A 21,350-nucleotide genomic window follows, 5' to 3' on the forward strand; every position below is an offset into this window, starting at 1 on the left:
CCGAGCAGTCAAGTACATGAAGGAGGTCTCACCGTATTTCAAGAACTCTGCCGGCGGCGGGACTTCGGTGGGCTGGGACTCGCCTCCTGCCTCACCCCTTCAGCGGCAGCCTTCCTCCCCTGGCCCCCCACTCCAGGACCTCAGTGATGCCAAACACGTGTCCTTGAAAATGGCCTATGTCTCACGGAGGTGCACTCCCTCTGACCCAGAGCCCAGGTAAGGCTGGGGTCAGGCGAGGGGTGAGGACGTCTCAGACAGACAGATGGTCTGGATTGGGTGGTGAGGCCAAACTAAAGAGACTTCTGCATTGCAGATAACCAGCACAATGCAGGACGTAGTGGGAGCTTGGGCAATGCTTGTTGTGTGATGGTGGTTATGGAAATGAAGTCCGGGTCTGCTTATTTCTACATCTTGGGAGGGGGACCTTGCCTGATGAGACACCTCAGGCTCAGCCCCGATTCTCCTTGGATTAGTCCCTACCAGGAAATAAGAAGCCCTGGTGACATGATGGATTATGTGGTGAGTTGCTAAGCCCAAGGTTGGCAGTTTGAAACCACCGGTCCCCCCCACAAGGTGCAAGATGAGGCTTTCCCGTAAAGATTCACAGCCTCAGAAAACTACAGGGGCAGTTCTAATCTCTCCTGGAGGGTCGTTGTGAGCTGGAATTAACTCAGTGACAATGAGCTAAGTTATTGGTAAATAAGGCTTTCGGAGTCCATTGGTTTCAAAAAGCCTTCCGACTCAGACTGAGGGTCTGGTCATGTTTGTATCCGGGCCAGAGAAGTGACCATGCCTTACATCAGAGCAGCCTTTGAAGTTCATTCATGAAATGGCTGGTCCCACTGCCTTTCATTGAGGAGGCCCTGGGTTGGGTCAGAGATGAAGCCTTGACTGCCAACTGGTGGGCAAGCTCTTTGGAGACGGGCCTGGCCATGTGCTTCCAAAAGGCCGCCGACTTGAAAACCCTATGGAGCAGTTCGTCTCTGCACATGGGGGGTCACCGTGGCTCGGGAACAGCTGGATGGCATCTAAGGGCTTTAACTGGGTGTTAAGTAAGTGCTTTCCATGCACAATTTCATTTAAACTCCCACAGCAACCCGGCGAGAACCTCCCAATATTCCCCCCCCCCCCACTGAACAGATGAGGACAGTGGCTCTGAGAGAAACAAATACACCCAGTCACACGGCTCGGCTGGGGTGAAACTGCCCCAGCCCTGTGGCGACCCACTCTGCTTTAGCAGCCACTCTAGGTGCTTGCGGGATGGGCATGGTTGAATGGAATATGCCTTGGTCAGGTGTGGAGGCTGGGGTTCCTGTGGTCTGGTGGGCCCCAGTTCCAGCCTAGGTTCATTGCCAAGCAAATGCCCGACATGGGCTAGAGGATTGGCCCATGCCCAGCACTGAAGCTTCCTGGTCCCCCTTGATAGGAGCGCTGGTGGTATAGTGGTTATGAGTTAGACTATATGTTAGTCTGGGTACTTTAGAGAAACAAATCCACAGAAACTCATGTATAAGAGTTTTATATAAAGGTTAAGTGCGCATCAAGAAAACATCCCAACCCAGTCCTGCCCAAGCCCACAAGTCCAACATTAACCCATTAACCCATATGTCCAACATCAATCCACAAAGTCCTCCTCCATCTCACAAAGCACACGCAATGACACGACTGCCGGAGGAAAGCCGAGTCAGTGAACGTGTAAGCATCTCAGCAATGGCAGGGGTCTCTACATGGCTGCTCCAGCACCCAGGGCTGCATCGGGGTAGGTTCATGTGGCTTCTCCTGGGGGACGTCTTGCAGGAAGTCAGCCTTGCAAGCTGTAAGGCAGCTGTACCCTGGTCTGACCACAAAGCAAGAGACCCAAGAACTCAAAAGGTGAGGCTCAGCGAGCCATTTATCCCTCCGCCCTTCAATTAATCCCACATGTGTTTATCAGCCAGGTTGGCACAATAAACTAACTCAGACTACTAACTGCATTGTCAGCAGTTTGAAACCATCGGCCAGGGAGAAAGATGGGCCTTTCTATTCCCGCCAAAAGTTATCGTCTTGAAAACTCAAAGGGGGAAGTTCTGACCTGGCCTATACGGTCACTGTGGGTTGGCATTGACTCAATGGCAGGGAGTTGGGTTTTGGTCCTACTTGATGGCCCACCCCACTCTGTCCCCATGAGGTATGAGCTCGTGATTCCCAGGTCCTCTACATGTGCTTTTCTGCAGGGGCCTTGGCTGATTTTGCTTCCTAGCCTGGTTCCAGACATTACTGGAGCATACATCTACATGCACCTCCATGTATGTGCACTTTTAGGTGGCATGCAAATACAAGGTTTGCATGTGTGAGCAGAGTATGTGTGTGGGTATAGATGTGGTGCACACGTGTGTTTGTTTGTATGCATACGTGCACCGTGCTGGACTGTCGCACACCGCTTATACCTGAACATAACTGAGATTCTGTGTGGTCTGCCGTCAGCCCACTAGCTCAGTCATAGCAACAGTCTAGCAGCCAAAATACAGTGACAAGTATTTCAATTTTTGCTCATTGTGAGGAGTGCTTTGGGCTGCAAGTCTCAGAAACCTCAGCAAGCAATGGTCTTAACAAAATGAGGGATTAATTTTTCTACATATTTAGGAAGAAGTCTAGGGGTCATAGGTCCAGGCTGCTCAGGGATGAAGCAGGCATCCAGGTTCCTCCTTCCCCACTACTTTGTGGCTTTTCTTTGTCATGGAGCCAGGCTAGTGGTTGTACCTCTACACTTTGTATCCATATTCCAGACCCCAGACAGGTATGTCAGAATGAAGGGTTGCCGGGTTCTGTGTCACCTGCTTGGTTGTTGATGTTTAGCTCCATGGTTGAGGCGGTTGTGTCACTCTGTCCACTGATGGTTTCCCTTGTTCTCTGACCCTCTGCGTTCCCAAACATGATATTCTATTTTAGGGATTGGTATTTCTGGGTTTCTTATAGAAGCCCCCAAACCAAATTCACTTCCACTAAGTCAATTCTGACACATAGCCTCTCTGAGCAGGGTTCCCAAGGCTGTGAATCTTTCTGGGAGAATCAGCCTCATCTTCCTCTGAAGAACTGGCAGGTAGGTTTGAATTACCGACCTTGTGATTAGAAGTCCAGTACCTAACCCACAGTGCTGCTGAGGCTCCGTGGGCTTCTTAGGTAATGACTTGGGAACCCCAGAAGGTCACTTCATCCCCATTCTATTTGTCAGAGCAACGCACGAGGCCAACCCAGATTCAAGGGGAGGAGAAATTTGTTCCACTTCCCGAGGAGGGCAGTGGCTGTACCTCCAGAGAGGGATATTTTTGCCCCTTTATTATGAATTAGGTGAAGGTTGACAGAGCTGATAATGAATCTTGCATTCAGTAATTCATACACATTTTGTTCCAACTCATCTACTGTAACCCTCTCAAGGTACCATCACTTAGCCCGCGCTCTCCCTCTTTCCCTTTTCCATTCCTCTTCCTGCTCTAGCCCTTTGAACTCTGTCCTTGGCTCATTGCTGCCCTTTTGATTTTCGACCTGACACCTGACCTGATTATTGACCTATCATCAGGGGGGTTTAGTTCCGGACCTGGACAGTGAAGAAGAGCCACATATGTTGAGGGAGGGAGGGCTGCCCCACTAGTCTCTGACCATAAGCCTGAACTCTTCCATGTTTTTGAGTTCCGATCCATAGTTTGCTCTCATTTTACCCATGTCGTTCTGTTTAGTGCAGTTGGTAGTGAGGCATTATCTAGTTCTTCTGGGCTCAGGAGGCTGGTGTTTGTGTGGTCCATTAGTCTGTGGGATTAATTGTTTCCATGTGTTTTTTGAGACTGTAATTCTTTACAGGAGTAGAAATCCCTGTCTTTCTCCTGAGGAGCTGGTGGTTTCAAACTGCTGGCCTTGCTGTTCACAGCCCCAATGTGGAACCACTATGCTACCAGGGCTCCCTCCATATGTCTTTTGATTTTTCTTAAATTGTTTCATTAGGGGCTCATACAACTCTTAGCACACTCCATACATACATCAATTGTGTAAAGCACATGTGTACATTCATTGCCCTCATCATTCTCAAAACATTTTCTCTCCACTTAAGCCCCTGAAAACAGTTCCTCATTTCCCCTCCCTCCCTTCCCTCATGAGCCCTTGATAATTTATAATTATTATTTTGTCATATCTTGCCCTGTCTGACGTCTCTCTTCACCCACTTTTCTGTTGTCTGTCCGCCAAGGTGGAGGTCACATGTAGATCCTCGTAATTGGTTCCACCTTTCCAACGCACACTTCCTCCACCCTCCCAGTATCGCCTCTCACACCACTGGTCCTGAAAGGATCATCCGCCCTAGATTACCTGTTTCCAGTCCTTATCTGTACCAGTGTACATCCTCTGGTGTAGCCAGATTTGTAAGGTAGAATTGAGATCATGATAGTGGGGGAGGAGGAAGCATTTAGGAACTAGAGGAAAGTTGTATGTTTCATCGTTGCTACACTGCACCCTGACTGGCTCGTCTCTTCCGCGAGACCCTTCTGTAAGGGGATGTCATGTCTTTTGATTTTTATCACTCTTCTTTCTCCTGGTCTTTACAAACTAAGTGATGTCAATTGATCTTGACCTTGGTGTCCTCTGGAACTGTGGTCCTGATCTCTCAGGCCCAGGGACTCATTCTGTAGAGGTTAGATTTAGTAGGGGGCTGTCTTTGGAGCTCTGTATTGGAAGAAGTAAGGCCAGATTATTCTTTAGAGGCAAGGATGGCAAGACTTCCTCTTACATACGTTGGGCATACAACTGTCAGGAGAGAACAGTCCCTGGAGAAGGACATCATGTTTGGTAAAGTGGAGGGGCAGCAAAAAATGAGGAAGGCCTTCAAGGAAACGGATGGACACAGTGGCTGCATCGATGGGCTCAGGCGTAGGAGCAATTGAGAGGATGGTGCAGGGCTGGGCAGTGTTTCATTATTTTGTGCAGAGGGTCAATATGGGTTGGGGCCTACTCACTGGCACCTAACAACAACAACAGCAACAACAACAACAACAACAACAACAAAATCATCTTTGGAAACTATTCACCGTACTAGGAAGTATCCATCTTTCACTCAGAAAGGAATACCTTCTTTACAGAGACGAGATTTCCCTCTATCTCATTGGTCAGAACTGGGCCACATGGCCAGCTCTAGCTGTGAGGGAGGCTGGGAATGAAAGTTTTTCACAGTCTGGTCAACAGTGAAGGTGAAGGGGTTGGAATGGGTGTTGTGATCATTCTGTGTCACGTTCCATCTCTTACAGAAATGTCCCTAAAGCCCAACCCCACTGCCATTGAGTCAAGGCTGACTCATAGCGACCCCACCGGAGAGAATGGAACGGCTCTCCAGACAGCATTCCGAGCCTGAAGACTGCTTTCTTTACCTTTCTCCTATGGAGCTGCTGGTGGATTCAAACCACCTTTGGGCTGGCAGCATGAGGAAAGGGCATTGAGCACCTAACTCACATCTCACAGCCCCACGGTTAACCTGCAGCTCAGGGCTAGACGTCCACAGAAAAGCCAAAGGAGAGTAAATCCTTCATGCTCAGGAAGTGAGCATGAAAATCATCTCTCTCAGGAATTACTGAAACCCAAATGAAGGCTGAGCATGATAGTGAGACAAGAGAAAAGTAAAAGGAAATAGAGGAAAGAGCTAGAAGAGCATTTATAGAGGTCTAAATACAGGCATGTGCATATGTAAATATATTTATATATGATCATGGGAAATATACGTGCATATATGTATAGGTTTAGTATTAAGGAAGCACATGGACATTGGGCCTCCACTCAAGGACTCTCTCAATGCAAAAATAATTTTTTTCTATTAAACTGACATTCTATGATGATCACCTTCCTGACACGATCGCTGAAGACAAAGCAGCTGCATAAGAAAATGTGGTGAAGAAAGCTGATGGTGCCTGGCTATCAAAAGATATATAGAATCTAAGGTCTTAAAGGTTTGAAGATAAACAAGCAGCCATCTAGCTGAGAAGCAACAAAGCCCACATGGAAGAAGCACACCAGCCTGCGTGATCATGACGTGTCGATGGGATCGGGTATCAGGCATCAAGTACAAAAAATCATATCATTGTGAATGAGGGGGAGTGTGGAGTGGGGACCCAAAGCCCATCTGTAGGCAACTGGACATCCCCTTAGAGAAGGGTCGAGGGGAGGAGACGAGCCAGTCAGGGTACAGTATAGCACTGATGAAACATACAACTTTCCTCTAGTTCCTCTCCCCCACTATTATGATCTTAATTCTACCTTACAAATCCGGCTAGACCAGAGGATGTACACTGGTACAGATAGGAACTGAAAACACAGGGAATCCAGGACGGATGAACCCCTCAGGACCAGTGGTGAGAGTGGCGATACTGAGAGGGTAGAGGGATGGTGGGTTGGAAAGGGGGAATCGATTACAAGGATCTATATGTAACCTCCTCCCTGGGGGACAGACAACAGAAAAGTGGTTGAAGGGAGACGTCAGACAGTGTAAACATAACAAAATAATAATTATAAATTATCAAGGGTTCATGAGGGAGGGGGAAAAAACAAGGGCTCAAGTAGAAATAAAATGTTTTGAGAATGGTGAGGGCAACAAATGTACAAATGTGCTTGACACAATGAATGGTTCTATGGATTGTGATAAGAGTTGTACGTGCCCACAATAAAATTATTTTTTAAAAAATCACCCCTCTCTCACCACTTCTCTTGGTAGTTGCTTTAAACTTTCTCCCCGTTCTCGTCTGCCTGGCTTTTGGCCTCCCCCTTTCTCCTTGCCTCACTCCCTACCTCTGTGTCGTGTAGTTCCGCCTGGCCTCTCACCCTATGAGAGTCTTTGTGTTCTTTCTGCACGTAGTGCAGTGGTGTGAATCTGTGCCGCATGTGAGAACCCGGGCACTGGTCCAGGAAGAGAATCCTTCCCCTTAGGAATGAGGAGAAAAGGGCATGAGTCCTTACAAAAGAATAATTTTGACTCCATCACACATCTCAAGGGTATGTGTGTGAGTGTGTGTGTGTGTGTGTGTTTTATGACCCTTTGTCCTTAGATTTGATGAGGCCCCATCTACTGTGGCTGGTGTCCCAGGGATGAGTGGAGCTCCTGGTTCTCTCACGACATCCCTGTGGTTTCTCCTAGCTTGGGGTGGGGTGGGGTAGGATTTCTTGGGTCACATCTTGGGGTGGGGCAGCTGCAATACAGAGGTCAGGCCCTCCTCGTCACCCCGTTTGTGCCTGCAGGTATCTGGAGATCTGTTCAGCCGATGGCCAAGACACCCTCTTTCTGAGGGCCAAGGACGAGGCAAGCGCGAGGTCATGGGCAACGGCCATCCAAGCACAGGTTCACACCCTGATGCCCTGGGTCAAAGACGAGCTGCAGGCACTGCTGGCCGCCACCAGCACAGCTGGGAGCCAGGACCTCAAGCAGATCGGCTGGCTGACTGAGCAGGTGCCTGTGGGCCTGGGACCTCCCTCTCCCTTGGGTCCCTTCCCTGGCTCTCTGATCACTTCTCACCCTCCTGCAGCTGTCCAGTGGGAGCACAGTGCCCACCCTGGCCCTGCTGACTGACAAGGAGCTGCTTCTCTACTCCTGCCTCCCCCAGACCCGAGAGGCCCTCAGCCGGCCGGCACGTACCGCCCCACTCATCGCCACCAGGTATCCACAACCAGCAGGGCAGGGGCATGCGGGTTTCACCCCGAGCTTGGGGGCATGGGAGGATGTGAGAGACGGGCCTCAGAAGCTGGAACTGCAGCCCCTTCTTCTCCAGAGTTCTCCATCTGGAGACCTGGACCAAGTCCCTGCCCTATCTGGGTGTTGGTGCCCTCGTCTGGAGAATGTGGCCTTGGAACAAAAGGACACATGGTCTCAGTCAGTCATCAGAACCTCCTCTGTGTAACCAATGTTGTACTACAAGGTTTGAGAGGACAGAGAGTAGACCCCAACAGTCTGTGGGGGAGACAGACCCAGACTCAGCCATGTCCATACCTGGCTAGGGGAGGCTTTGGGGAGGAGGGCGCATCTGAGCCAGACTTGGAAGGAGGAATAGAAGTTAAGAAAGGGTGGAAAAGCACAGGAGGCTGAGAGAGCAACTTGTGCAAAGGCCCTGAGGCCTACAGGGCTATAGCATGTGCTTGGAACTCTGAGTGCGGTGGAACCACTGTGTGGAATCCATGCAGGAAAATAGAGGGTAGTGAGACAGGACTTTGACCATCTGGCCAAGGAATGCTATTGGCCCCTGCAGAGCTGGGTGATGAAGTAGAGAGTGGTCTCACTGCTGCCTGAGACCTTACACCTAACCGGGGGTGGGGTGTGTGTGTGTGTGTGTATGTGTGTGTGTGTGTCTGGCTGTGGACCATGTGCAGGATGGAGGAGGCAAGAGGAGAGGGCGGGGTGGGGGTGGGGGCACTGCAGCTGTGTGTGTGTGTGTGTGTGTGTGTGTGTGTGTGTGTGTGTGGCTGGCTGTGGACCATGTGCAGGATGGAGGAGGCAAGAGGAGAGGGCGGGGTGGGGGTGGGGGCACTGCAGCCCTGCAGGCTTGTGGGGGTGGCTGCAGGCAACAGATGGGGAAGAAAAGCTGCATTTGCTGTGGGAGACACATGGCTGGTAAAATTAACAGGATTTCTTGCTTGCCAGATGAAGAGGGTGAGGGAGGCATCAGGAGGAGGAGATGAACGGGAGGCTTGGGGCGGAGAGTGGGGGCTGCTGCAGGAAGGTGGCGCCCAGGGACCAGGTTGGGTCAGATGCTAAGCTGAGTCCAAAGTATGTTAGTTGGGGCTGGGTGTGGGGCTTGGGAAGGAAACTTGAGGACCCCAGGTTCTGCAGCTCAGACCTGGAAGGTGGGAGACAGGGTGTCCTCAGTAGCTCCAAGCAGCACCCGAAACTTCAAGGGGGAGCGTGTGTGGCATAATGTGCAGAGAGGGTTAACTAAGGACCAGAACTCTGAAGCCTGCTACCCAAGGCCACATAGCAAATGAGTGGCAAGTTGCAGGGTCTGAGACCTTTGTCATCGTGGGTCCCCACCCTAGGCTGGGCCTTGGCACCTCAACTCCCTCCCGTCCTCCAAGCTTGCTGGCTAGTCGCAGTGAGCAGGTCATTGAGCACCTCTGCTGGGCCTGGCGCAGTTTTAGCTACTGGGAGAGCAGAGTGAGAGACAATTTCTGTCGTTGCTGACATTTTAGTGAGTTTTGGGGCCCCGAGGAAATGGAAGTTTCAGGGGTGGCAAGGGTGTTGTATTAGACAAGGCGGTCAGGGAAGGCTTCTCAGAGGAGGAGCCCCTGAGCAAAGGTCTCAGGACAGTAATGGAATGAGCATGCACAAAGGCTCGGAGGCTGGACTCTGCGGCCCCACAGAGGGAGTGAAGGGGAGGGATCAGAGTGGCTCGTGGCAAAGCCTCCTGCTAAGTCACAGCCTCCCACCATTAGGGGGTGAAGGGTTCATGGGGTACTTCCCCTTTTGCCCAGAGCCCCAGAGCTGTCTCACTGCTGCCTGAGACCTTGCAGCTAACCCCACCTGTGTGTGTGTATGTGACCCTCTCTGTGTGTCTGTGACCCTCTCTGTGTGTGTGTGTGTGTCTCCCCGCTCTCCAGGCTGGTGCACTCGGGCCCCGCAAAGGGCTCGGTGCCCTACGATGCAGAACTCTCTTTCGTCCTGCGCACGGGCACACGGCACGGCGTGGACACGCACCTCTTTAGCGTGGAGTCACCGCAGGAGCTGGCTGCCTGGACCCGCCAGCTGGTGGATGGTTGTCACCGGGCCGCTGAGGGTGTACAGGAGGTGTCTACAGGTAGGCTGAGCGGGTCTAGGGTGTCTCTGCAGTGATGCGAAGCATTAGGTGTCCTCTGTTAGCACTTCAGGGTGGGGCCGGGGTCACTGAAGGCCCCTTCTCCTGGGGTTGCTCTGGTCCTGGATTTGGGATTCCTAGTCCAGGATGCTGGACAAAGTCCTTGGGGATAGTGTGGCCAGATAAAATATTGATCACAAACTCACTGCCATTGAGTTGATTCTGACTCAAAGTGGCTCTGTAGGACAGGGTAGAACTGTCCCTGTGGATTTCCCAAACTGTAACTTTTTTTTTTTTTAAGACTAACTCTTTAGGAGAGGAGAAAGCCTTAACTTTCTCCCGTGGAGGGGCTGGTGGTTTTGAACTGGTGACCTTGTGGTTAACATCTCAACACATTACCCACTATGCCACCGGCACTCCAGATAAAATATTGAACCTGCGGTTAAACCCAAATTTCAGAAAAACAGTGGGTAAGTTAGAAATACTTATGAGTAAAGCATTGATAGCGTTTATTGGAAGTCCGCATTTCCTAGGCATCTGTAGCTTTTAGGGGCTACGTCTGGCCGTGCTTGGTGGGTCTGCTGAGGCCATCATAGGGAGGGGACCCATTGTCCATGGCAGATTTTTAAGCTCCCTTTTTCTCTATTTGGGGTGCTGCTGCAAATGGGACTGAAGTGAGGTGTAGGTTTTCTGAGTGGGGGTGACTCTGCCAGACATGATGACCGATGAGCCTTCCATCCTTGGGGGTATTCAAGTGCCCACTCGGCCAGAGCTGCTAATGTGGGGTTGGAAGTGGGATTTGGGACTCTGAGATGCCCATGCCCTCCACCTTCCCCACAGCCTGCACTTGGAATGGCCGTCCCTGTAGCCTCTCTGTGCACATGGACAAGGGCTTCACGCTGTGGGCGGCCGAGCCAGGTGCCCCACGAGCAGTGCTACTCCGGCAGCCCTTCGAGAAGCTGCAGATGTCTTCGGACGATGGTGCCAGCCTCCTTTTCCTGGACTTCGGGGGTGCTGAGGGAGAGATTGTGAGTGGAGAGCGACCTCATGCCCTGGGGAGGGATACTGTGCTTTCCGGGAGGCCAGGCTGGAGCGGGTCTCTAACTTTCTCTGTGTCCACTCTGCAGCAGCTGGACCTGCACTCCTGCCCCAAAACCATGGTCTTCATCATCCACTCCTTCCTCTCGGCCAAAGTCACCCGCCTGGGGTTGTTGGCCTAGAGGTCACCAGGTGCACCAGCCTTGAAGAGGGACGCATCCCCCTCCCCCGCCTGGTCCTCTGCTGACTGCCTGTTCACCGCTAGGCTGAGGGAAAGGAGAGGAGTGGAGTGAGAGCTGCAAAGATTCGGCCCCTGAGGGACAGTCTCCAAGACCAGGATCCAGACCCAGGACCCAGTGGCCCCTGCCCTTTGACCTGTGATGGGGCAGCCTCTCTGCTGCCCCCTCCCCAACAGTGCCTTTTGCAGAGAGATATTTTGTGTACACAGAAGCCATTCCGAGTCTGGGACCTGCCCCTGTGGGGATCCTGACCCCAGCCAACAGCTGCCCGGCCACTCAGAGGCCCCTAAGCCACCCCCCAAAACCCCCTCTGAAGCTGGGGTCCCTGGAGTCAGTGGCAAGAGAAAGAGGAGTCTTTCTGTTCAAATTTTCTTTCCACACCACCACCTCGGGGTATCTGTTTTTTCTCTCCTCTTCTCTTTCTCCCTCCTTCTTGGAGAAATAAATGGTCTGTGAACCCACAGGCAGCAGGCCCCGTGTCTGTGGTTTGTGTCTCAGCAGTGGCCGCGGGATCTGAGACTCGGGGGTCCCTTTCCCTGTAGAAGAGCGGGCCTCCACGCACCAGGGCAGAAAGGGGGCATCTGCAGGTTGTCTACTGTCACATGACAGTGACACAGTCAACCCGGCCGATGCCGTCAGGTGGATTCCGACTCATCTGTGTGCCTTCATTTTACTTTTTATTGTGATTAAGGTGAAGGTTTACAGAGCAGTCTTACTGTCAACAATTCAGGCGTATTTTGCCCACTTCCTTCCTGTGTTTCCGGTTTCCATCCCTCCTTCCCTCCTAACCTTCTGAGCTTTGTCCTTGACGCTGCTCCTTTGATCTTAGATGTCTGGTGATTATAACTGGGGTGGGTTCAGTTCTAGACCTGAAGGGTGACTGAGGCTATAGTCTTGAGGGCCCTACCAGTCTCTATCCGACCAGTAAGCCTGGTGTCTTTGATGATTTTGATTACTAGTTCACGTTTCTCCCATGCTATGCAGGATCTTCTGTGAGATTTCAGAGATGAGCCCCTGCTCTGATATGCGATTACCAAGTCTGTGTGTTTTTCCTAGTCTGTGGGTTCTTTTGGTGAAATCCTTTGGTGGAGATTAGCGTCCAGTTTATAGGAGATCCCAGTAATCTATTTTGCTTCCTGCTATTTGTGCGTTTTTTCATTATGTTTGGCAGTGCCTTTATGCCCTGTATTAGGGCTTTGACATTTGTGCCTGTATTTTTCATGGATGATCTTTATATTTCTATGTTTTACATGTAGGTCTTTGATCCATCTTGAGGTTTAATATAGTGTGAGATACAGGCCGTTTCATTCTTCTGCAAATGGATAACCTGCTTTACCCAGTACTATTTGTGAAGAAATCCTCTTTCCCTCATTGAATGTGTTTCTGCCCTCTGTCAAAGGCCAGCTGTCTGTAAGTGGGTAGACTGACCTCTGGCTACTCGATTCTGTTTCTTTGGTCAATGTGTCATCTTTGTTTTGACTGTTGGAGTTGTGTAGCAGGTTGGAGGTCGGGAAGTGAGAAGCCTCCTCCATCCTTCTTCTTTACTAGTGCTTTGCTTCTTCTGGTTCTCTCACCTTTCTGGCGTTCTATCTCTTTAAAGCATGATGCTTTAATCTGGATCAGGGTTGCATTGTATCAGATTGCTCTGGGTAGTATTGGCGTCTTCACCATGCTAAGTCTCCCACAAGCATGGTAAATTCTTCCATGTATGTAGATTTCAATTGGTTTCTTGTGTAGTGTTATGTTCTTTGTGGGGTTCCCCTACCCTTGGTGGTTGTTTCTCTGGTTATATTTATTCCTAAATAATCGTTTTTTTCCCTCCATTAAAAATATGGTATTGTGATTTAGGTGAGAGTTTAGAGTAAATCAGTTTTCCGACCAACGCATTTTCATTTTGCGACTCTGGTTGCAGTCTCTCCCTTCCTCCTGGGGTTCTGTCTCCGCTCACCATTCTTTGGGTGGCTACTGTAGATGGGGCCCGTGATTTCCCTTCCAGGTAAAGGACGCCAACGGTGTTTGTATGTTGCTCTTGTACCTGGACACTTTGCTGAATCTTTTCAATTAGTCTCAACAATTTTCGTGCCAAGATTTTTGGGATTCTCTACGTGTAGCATCATATCACCTACAAGCAGGGTTTTACTTCTTCTTTGTCTACTTGAATGTCCCTGGCTGCTTTTTAAAGAAGTATGGTGCCTTTGGATGGGTTCCAACCACTGGCCTTTCAGGTAGTAGCCAAGTGTATCAATCATCTGCACCATGCACAGACTCCATTATGTGACAGACACTTAGCAGCCTTCCAGTCCCGTGGGTCAGGAATCCCAGAGGGGCTAAACTGGGTCATTTTTGTCCCAGATTCTTTCATTTAGTTGCAAACAAGCTGCCTGCTGGTGCTGCAGTCATCCGAAGGTTTGATTGGGGCTAGAGGACCCCTTCCAAGAAGCCTTATTCCCATGGCTGTTAGCAGGAGACCCCAATTCCCTGTTACATGGGCCTAACCATGGAGCTGCTTGAGTGTCTCCATGACACAGCTTCCTCAGAGCGAGTGAGCCAGGGGCGTGAGCAAGGAGGAAGTCACAGTGCTTCTCTGGAAGTCACTGAAGGTCTTGTAAGTCACATGCTGTCACTCCTATTATATTCCATTTAACAGATGTCACTCCATCCAGTCCATATTTAAAGGGAGTAGAAGTAGGTGCCACCTCTTGTAGAGAGACATGTCAAAGAATTTAAAAAAATCATTTTATTGGGGGCTCGAACAGCTCTTATCACATTCCATACATCCATCGTGTCAAGCACATTTGTACATTTGTTGTCGTCATTCTCAAAACATTTCCTTTCTACTTGAGTTCTTGGTATCAGCTCCTCATTTTTCTCCCTCCGATTCCCCCCTCTCCCAAGAACCCTGGATACATTATTATTATTTTGTCATATCTTACACTGACCATTGTCTCCCTTCACCCACTTTCCTGTTGTCCTTCCCCTAGGGAGGGAGTTACAGGTATATCGTTGTGGTCGGTTGCTTCACCCTTTCTCTTCCCACTCAATATTGGTCCTCAGGGGTTTCTCTGTCCTGGATTCCCTGTGTTTTGAGCTCTTATCTGTACCAGTGTACATGCTCTGGTCTACCCAGATTTGTAAGGTAGAAATAGGGTCATGATAGTGGGGGTGGGGAGAAGCATTAAAGAACTAGAGGAAAGTTGTGTTTCATGGGTGCTATACTACACCCTGACTGGCTCATCTTTTCTTTGTGACCCTTCTGTGAGGGGATATCCAATTGTCTACAGATGGGTTTTGGGTCTCCACTCTGCGCCGCCCCCACCCTCCTATTCTCATTGATAGGATTTTTTTGTTCTGGGTCTTTGATGCCCAATAACCTAATCCCATTGACATCTCATGATCACACAGGCTGGTGTGCTTCTTTTATGTGGACTTAGTTGCTTCTCAGCTAGATGGCTCCTTGTTTATCTTCAAGCCTTTAAGACCCCAGACGCTATACCTTTCGATAGCTGGGCACCATCAGCTTATTTGCTTATGCACCCATTTTGTCTTAAGCATCCCAGAATGCCAGGTTATTAGAACAAATATTCTTGAGTCGAGGAAATACTTGTGTGAACATGTTTTAAAGCCATATCAATCTCTTTCCTGTAGACAAGAGGCTGGCTGTTATGTGTTTAGGCAGGTGTAAGATTATTGGAGTGAGGGGGCCCCAACACTCAAATGTGTCCCTGGGATCAACTTTGTGATTGTGGGAAACATTACAGACAGACAGGCAGCGGGACACAGGGCCATATCAGGGCTGAGAGAGTGAATGTATTTTCCAATGGGGATATAGAATGGAGCTTACAGATCTTTCATAAGGCAAACAGGTCATACAGCCAACATAATCAATAGGTAATATCATAAGTGGGTAATATAATAAGCCAGTAATGAGGTGAGTCATTGTCTTGACCTAGTGCTAGTTGACCTTTAACCCCCCTAAGCCTTCCCTAAGGGGGTGGCTACATTAGATGGTGGGTTGGCAATGGAACCTGGTTGCTCTTACCTACAGACAACCTCCAGGCACAGGGAATAGCCAGACACACGAATGGTTCATCTTAGATGGTAGGTCCTTCATGACAGTTCCTTTATGGGGGTGTTGTTATTGGAGGGACTGTGTACAGTCATAAGAATGTATATTAAGATCTATTTATATCTCAGAACCCTGAGGGTCTCCCCCCACCAGAGTCAGCTTTCCAGACCTGTAATTATGAGCAAGGCCGATTTAGCTGTATTACGTCCCTTCTCATCCAGTCCCTCAGTGTTCCTACCACATAAGATGATGACTTTCCACTTGCCTACATTGCCCAGAAAGTCATGCTAACAGCCATCATAGGTCGTGTTTCAAGGAGACTTTCGTAAACATTGTGTGCTATGCTTATCTCACCGGATCATCAACCCACACCTATGTGCTATGTTCTGTTTCACAGGTAAGGGAGCTGGGGCTCAAAGAGAAAACTGACTAGAACTCCAGCCAGGACTCTTGGACTTCAAAACCCTTGTTCACTTTATAGCCGTCTGGCCCTGCCCTGGCCAACAGAGACAGATGCTGTGAGTGAGATCACATCAGTCGCCAGGGAGCTGATTCTGACTCCTGGTGGTCCCACGGGTTGCAGGGTAGACGTGTGCTCCCTGGGGTTTTTGGGGTTGTGACCTTTTACTTTTCTTTGCTTCACTGGCTTTTCTTGTGGAGACTATACACTAGAGATCATGCACCAATCCAACCGTGGCTACCCGTACCGCTCAGTGAAGGCTGTGACCTTTTGGAAGCACATTGCCAGGCCCTGTCTTTTGAGGGAACTCTGGGTTTGAACTGCTAACCTTCGGGTTATTAGTCACCAGCTTCACCATGTGAGCTACATGTGTAGTCTTACATTTTTCAATAGTCACATTTTAAAAAGTTTGAAACGATCACAGTGAGCAATAACAAAATATTTTTGTTGTGAGGGAATATATACAAATGTATATAAAATAGATCCAAGTGTACAACCTCTTCTGATCCAATGCTGTGACGTGTGTAAGTCAGTGGCCCTGATTACACTCACCGTGTTGTGCAGTGATCACCACTGTATCCTTTTCTCCGTTACTCAGCCGCCGTCCAGAGTCCCAGAGGTCCCTAAGCAATGACTTCCTCTTCTCCCCTCCCACTGCTGCTAGCCACGCCTCTGCACAGTTACTTATTTTAAATGGCATGAGTGGCCCTCAAGTTCATGTAAAACCCCATTCTATTCATTCTGTTTCCCATGGACTTTTTAAAGTCCTTTTGTGTATTTGACTTAGTCCAACCTATTACAATTATTGTTTTAACATGTAATCTACAAAAATGTCTTATAACGAGATAATTAACATTCTTTGTGTGTGTGCTAAGTCCTCAAGATCCAAAGTATATTTTATATTTAAAGCACATCTAATCAGATGCCAATTTTAACTGGAAATGCTAGATCTATATTTCAGTTTCACATAGTTTACAGCTGATAAAAGTAGATTCATCTACCCAAGATATTCCAAACATAACTAAAGTTTCCCAATGGCTACATTGAGTGTAAGTTTTCATATTTAAAATTAAATTTGAAAAGCTCAGTTCTACTTTCACACCACAGCACATCCAATGCTCGATAGCCAAGTGTGGCGAGTGGCTATTACATTGGGCAAAGCAGTTTCAATTGGAAGGAAACTGAGGTCCAGAAAGGACTTGGAAACAAAGAACAGGCGTGCGGGGTAGGGAGGGGAAAGAAATGGGGAGCTGATATCAGGGGCTCAAGTAGGAAGAGAATGCTTTGAAAATGACGATGATGGCAGCATATGTGCAAATGTGCTTGACACATTGTAGGAATGTATGGAGATGTAATAGCCCCCAATAAAAGTATTTTAAAAAAAGAAAAAGAAAACAGAACGATGTAAAGCTGTTTCTAGAAACCTGGATGGGGGAAGGGGGGATATAGAGTTGGAGATAATGATTCTTGACCTTGTCCATCCCATTCATCTGCCCGTCCGTCCATCCATCCATCCACTCATTATTCTATCCATCTATCCACCCACCAAATCCATCCACCCATCCATCCATCCACTAACCAATCTATTCATCCATCTGTCCATCCACTTACCAGTCCACCCGTCTGTCTGTTTATCCATCCACCCATCAATCCATTGTTCATCCAAGAGACAGCTAGTGCACATCTGCTGTGTGCTAGACCTTAGGGCTATGAACTGACACATCTGAGAGCAAGACAGTGTCATCAGGGGAAAGACATTCCTTAAAAGATCCCGTGATCAAATGTGTGGCTTCTGATTGGGCTGACACACATAGCAGGGAGGTCAGCAGGGACCTGACCTGTTGTGGAGGGTTAGGAGAGGTTTCTCTCAGATTTGAAGTTGACCTCCATCTGAAGAAGCATGCTTCCATCAGCTGTCATAAATTGCTTTCCAGTTGATTGCAACTGATGTCGACCTCATCTATGCAGAGTTGGATTGGCCCTCGGGGTTTTTAAGGCTGCGGGTTTTCAGAAGCACAGCACCACAGCTGAGGCATCCCTAGGTGGGTTCAACCTGCCCGTGTTTGGCTAGCAGGTGCTTAACCATCTGTGCCACCAGGGTCTCCAAAGATGTGGTGTTAACAACCAGCACCAATCTCAGTGGCTACAGCAAAAAATCATTTGTTTTCATTCTCCTGGGACTGGCTTGATGATGATAAGCTGGGCTCTCCTGAGTGTCTTTGCTTCAGCATGTGGGCTGGGCTCAGCTACACTCTGTGTTTGTTCCTTCTACAGCTCGAGGTGAAGGGACAGCAGCCTCCCACTATTTTCCTCCTGGCACATCACTGGAGTGCAAAGAAAGGCCAAGTGCACGAGCACATTTACATCCTCCGCTAGCACCAGCTCCACGCTTAGCCTGTGGCGTCAAACAAGTCATATGGCTGAGCCTGACAGTGTTGGGGAGTCAAAACATAGGGGGGGGCACTGCACAGTTGTTCATTCATCATCAGAATGGTGAAGGGAGGGGAGGGGGGCAGCCTCCCAGCACAGCAGTTCAGGGAAAGGCCCTGAGGTGGAATGGAACAACAGGCTTGAGGAAACCACTTAGAAAGAGAATCTTCGTGTTGGAGTGTGGGGCCAAGGAGGGTGGTGGGAGATGGTCACTGGACCTCATGGGGGTGTGCAGCGGTAGTCGGGGGTGTTGGGAATGGCTGTTGAGTACGTATAAAGGAGGCAGCAGACAAGGCACTAGAAATCACCTGTCATGCTGCCAGCTTTGCACCATGAGCAGTCAACAAGCAAGGGGTCGTTCTGCCATCTGGCCTGCTACCTCCTGTCCCCACCACAAAGCGGGAAGGTGAGGTCTGCTTTGAGGCTTCTGGAAGATATGAAAAGAGTACAGCTCTAAGATGCCAAGGGACTTGGAGTAAAATTCTGCTTTCTTCAAGATTTCCACATTAGAAGGCCTCACAAAGGCTTCCTTCCAGCCCTAGAATCCCTCTATCCTGTGAATTCTGATAATAATGAGCGAAGACAAATGGTGACAATAAAGATAGGACGGACACAGGAACCTGGTGTGGCCATAAGCATGGGATCTGGCCTTAATCTGCCCTCAGTGGGGTGAATGGGGGGCACCCCCATCTCATCTCCAAACTCATGATACGATGTAGGTGCTGCCACTGTGTCGGGATTCCTTGTGGCATGGTGCCCTCTTGCCCATATCTAAGTTAGGACAGGATATCCCTCCCCCCTGGCCCTCAAAAACCTTGACAATAAACCTGAATAATTCTCCAACTGGAGTCCTTACAGTATGGCATGTTCAAGAACCTGCCTCTGTGACCCAAGACTTTTCCCAGGAATTCTGCTATTTGGACTGCCATGGTGCTGATAATTTTCTCAAACGATCAGATCTCACTCCAGGTTATTGGGAGAACCACAGTAAAACCCAAAGCTACTGTTTTTACAATTCTGGGCTGTGTTTTGCCTTTGTGGTTTTGACTAAATTGGCACCAGTCACCTAGAGATAGATGGTGTGAACTTTTTTGCTATATGTCTCAAACTCCTGGGATCTAGGGGCTTAACATTTTTTTTATCACCTTCACCACCCCATAGACCACACCAGCTGAGGACTTCACTGTCTCATCTACAGAAGCCATCACCTTCGAGATGCCCTCGAACTTGCGATCTCGCCCGCTTCCTCCCATGTAGGTTGGAGAAGGAAGTAGAAGTCAGATCGTGCAAACCCTTGTGGGAAATCTGTATTTTACTGAAGGGCAATGGAAGGAAGCCACTCGGGGTTTTCTATAGTGGAGAGAGGGGATTTATTTTATTTTTATCTGATTTAATTTAGCACAATAAACTGTCCTAGGCTTAGAGTGGGAGGAGGAGACAAGGAAATGGTTTGTGCTAGTTTGTGGTAAGATGATAGTGGCCTGTTTGAGCCCATTCTGACTCGTGAGGACCCTATGTGACAGAGCAGAACGACTCCATGTTTCCCTTCAAACTCCAGACACACTGTGCCTACTCACAGCAACCCTCCAGGATAGGGCAGAACTGCCCCTGTGGGTTTCCGAGACGGTAACTTTTTAAGGGAAGTTTCATCTTTCTCTTAAGGAGTGGTTAGTGGTTTCAAGCTGCTGACCTTGTGGTTATCAGTCCAAAGCACAACCATGACTATGCTGTAAAACAAATAAAGATGATAGTGGCTGGCCGTGTCCTGGGCTAAAACTGGCCGGGGGTGGGGGGGAGGGTCAGGAAAGAATTTTGAGACTTTTTGGAATTCCAGCTGACAAGAATTGAGGGCAGGAAATAATACGACTCCCAGTTTTTCCTAGTGTCATTGGGAGGATGGCTATGCACTGAAATGGGTCAGGATGGGCAGGAGTCATTTTGCGTCAGGGTATGTGTGTAAGAGAGTTCGGCTGGAGAGGATCACTAGCCATCCAAGGGGGTGGTGTCTCACAGACAGCGAAGTTGTGCATCTGTAGCGTCAGGGAGAGCCCAGGCTGGGAAGGGCTTCTGAGAACCACGAACCTATAGGACAGCGCTGTCCAACAGAAATATCATGCGAGCCATAATTTAAAACTTCCTGGTAGCCACGTAAATGGTAAAAAGCTGTTGAAATGAAAGACTGTGTTTCCATATCCCAGTGAATCCGTAGTATTATTGCATAAGAATGTAATAAATATTTGTAATCAATAGTTATTTTCAAAGAAACATTTTACATAGTTTCTTTGACGTCTAGTGTGCATATTTCTATTGAACAAGTCCCTGGGTGGTGGCGCAAACGGTTAAGTGCACATTAATAACGGAAAGGTGGCCGACTGGAAGACCTCCCCGCCCCCACCCCACCCCCGGGCGCCTCAAAAGAAAGGCCTGGAGAACCTTCTGTCACGAAATTCTACGCTGAAATGCCAGGGGATTTAGAACACACTTACTTCTCATTCGCCACATGGCAAACGCGCAAGAGCCGCACGCGACTTGCGACTGTTATCCACGCGAGGGTAGCTTTTATGGCAAACCCGCCTGCTGGCTCTACCCGGACCGTGCAGAGGCGACACTTCCGGTGGCAGCGCCCGGGCGGAAGTCGCGGCGGAACGGAAGTGTTGCGCTTGCGCGCGCGCGCCGGCGGACGACGGAGAGCGCGCGGCAGGCGGCGCGCGGAAGTTCCCGCTGTTGGAGGTGAGCGGCGCATGTGGGCGCGGGTCCCCGCTCGCACCCAGTGCCCGGGCGCCCGGGGCACCGGAGCCGCGGTGTTCGAGTGCGGGATGCGCGTGGTGACGACGAGGCGGGCTCCGGCATCGGGCGGCCGGTGTGTGTGCCGCAGCCCCGCTATCTCCCCTCGTGTGACCTTGGGCAAGTCCGGGCCCTCGCGTCTCGAGCCCTCGTTTGTCACCAGTGAAGTGGGAAGGATAATAAATTCTGCCCCACAGCTCTGCTACCCGGATAAAAGAATATCCATGGAATTCATTTAGCGCCAGGCCTGGCCCAGAGTGACCATCTAATCATGTTGGCCGTGTTGTAGTCACTGCCCACTACCAATTAATTTCTGCCCCCCAACCCTGCGCCCGGCACGAACTCCTCGGCCCTGTGCTACACAAGCATTTTACTTGCATGCATTCATTTGATCCTCACAGATGATCGCTGGAGATAGGTGCATTATCCCCACTTTACTGAGAGGGCGGGGGTGGGCCCTGGTGGCACAGTGGGTGAAGCGTTGGACTGCTAACCAACGCGTATGGACTTCGCTACCAGGGCCCCGTTACCAAAGATAAGATTAACCCAAA

At 49.6% G+C, this 21,350-nt stretch overlaps 2 protein-coding genes across 3 annotated transcripts in view; both read left to right on the forward strand.

The window, feature by feature from the left end:
• SNTA1 (syntrophin alpha 1) overlaps positions 1–16,940 on the forward strand; it is a 33,747-nt gene extending 16,807 nt beyond the window's left edge. Inside the window, exons 3-8 of one of the 2 annotated variants that reach the window (XM_075563781.1) lie at positions 9–216; positions 7,243–7,450; positions 7,527–7,657; positions 9,589–9,785; positions 10,623–10,810; positions 15,523–16,940. In XM_075563781.1, the coding sequence (XP_075419896.1) occupies positions 9–216; positions 7,243–7,450; positions 7,527–7,657; positions 9,589–9,785; positions 10,623–10,810; positions 15,523–15,558 (968 nt within the window). In that variant the 3' untranslated portion in view covers positions 15,559–16,940. Of the gene's footprint in view, positions 1–8; positions 217–7,242; positions 7,451–7,526; positions 7,658–9,588; positions 9,786–10,622; positions 10,811–10,909; positions 11,527–15,522 lie in introns of those variants that run through there. The other variant, XM_075563779.1, reaches the window with a different exon arrangement.
• A 1,322-nt stretch (positions 16,941–18,262) lies between these two features.
• CDK5RAP1 (CDK5RAP1 mitochondrial tRNA methylthiotransferase) overlaps positions 18,263–21,350 on the forward strand; it is a 37,537-nt gene continuing 34,449 nt past the window's right edge. The window contains exon 1 of the mRNA XM_075563778.1: positions 18,263–20,745. Within this exon, the coding sequence (XP_075419893.1) occupies positions 20,475–20,745 (271 nt within the window). The 5' untranslated portion in view covers positions 18,263–20,474. The remainder of the gene's footprint in view (positions 20,746–21,350) is intronic.

Source organism: Tenrec ecaudatus, chromosome 12, assembly GCF_050624435.1.
Source record: "Tenrec ecaudatus isolate mTenEca1 chromosome 12, mTenEca1.hap1, whole genome shotgun sequence".
In the NCBI taxonomy this organism is placed as follows: Eukaryota; Metazoa; Chordata; class Mammalia; order Afrosoricida; family Tenrecidae; genus Tenrec; species Tenrec ecaudatus.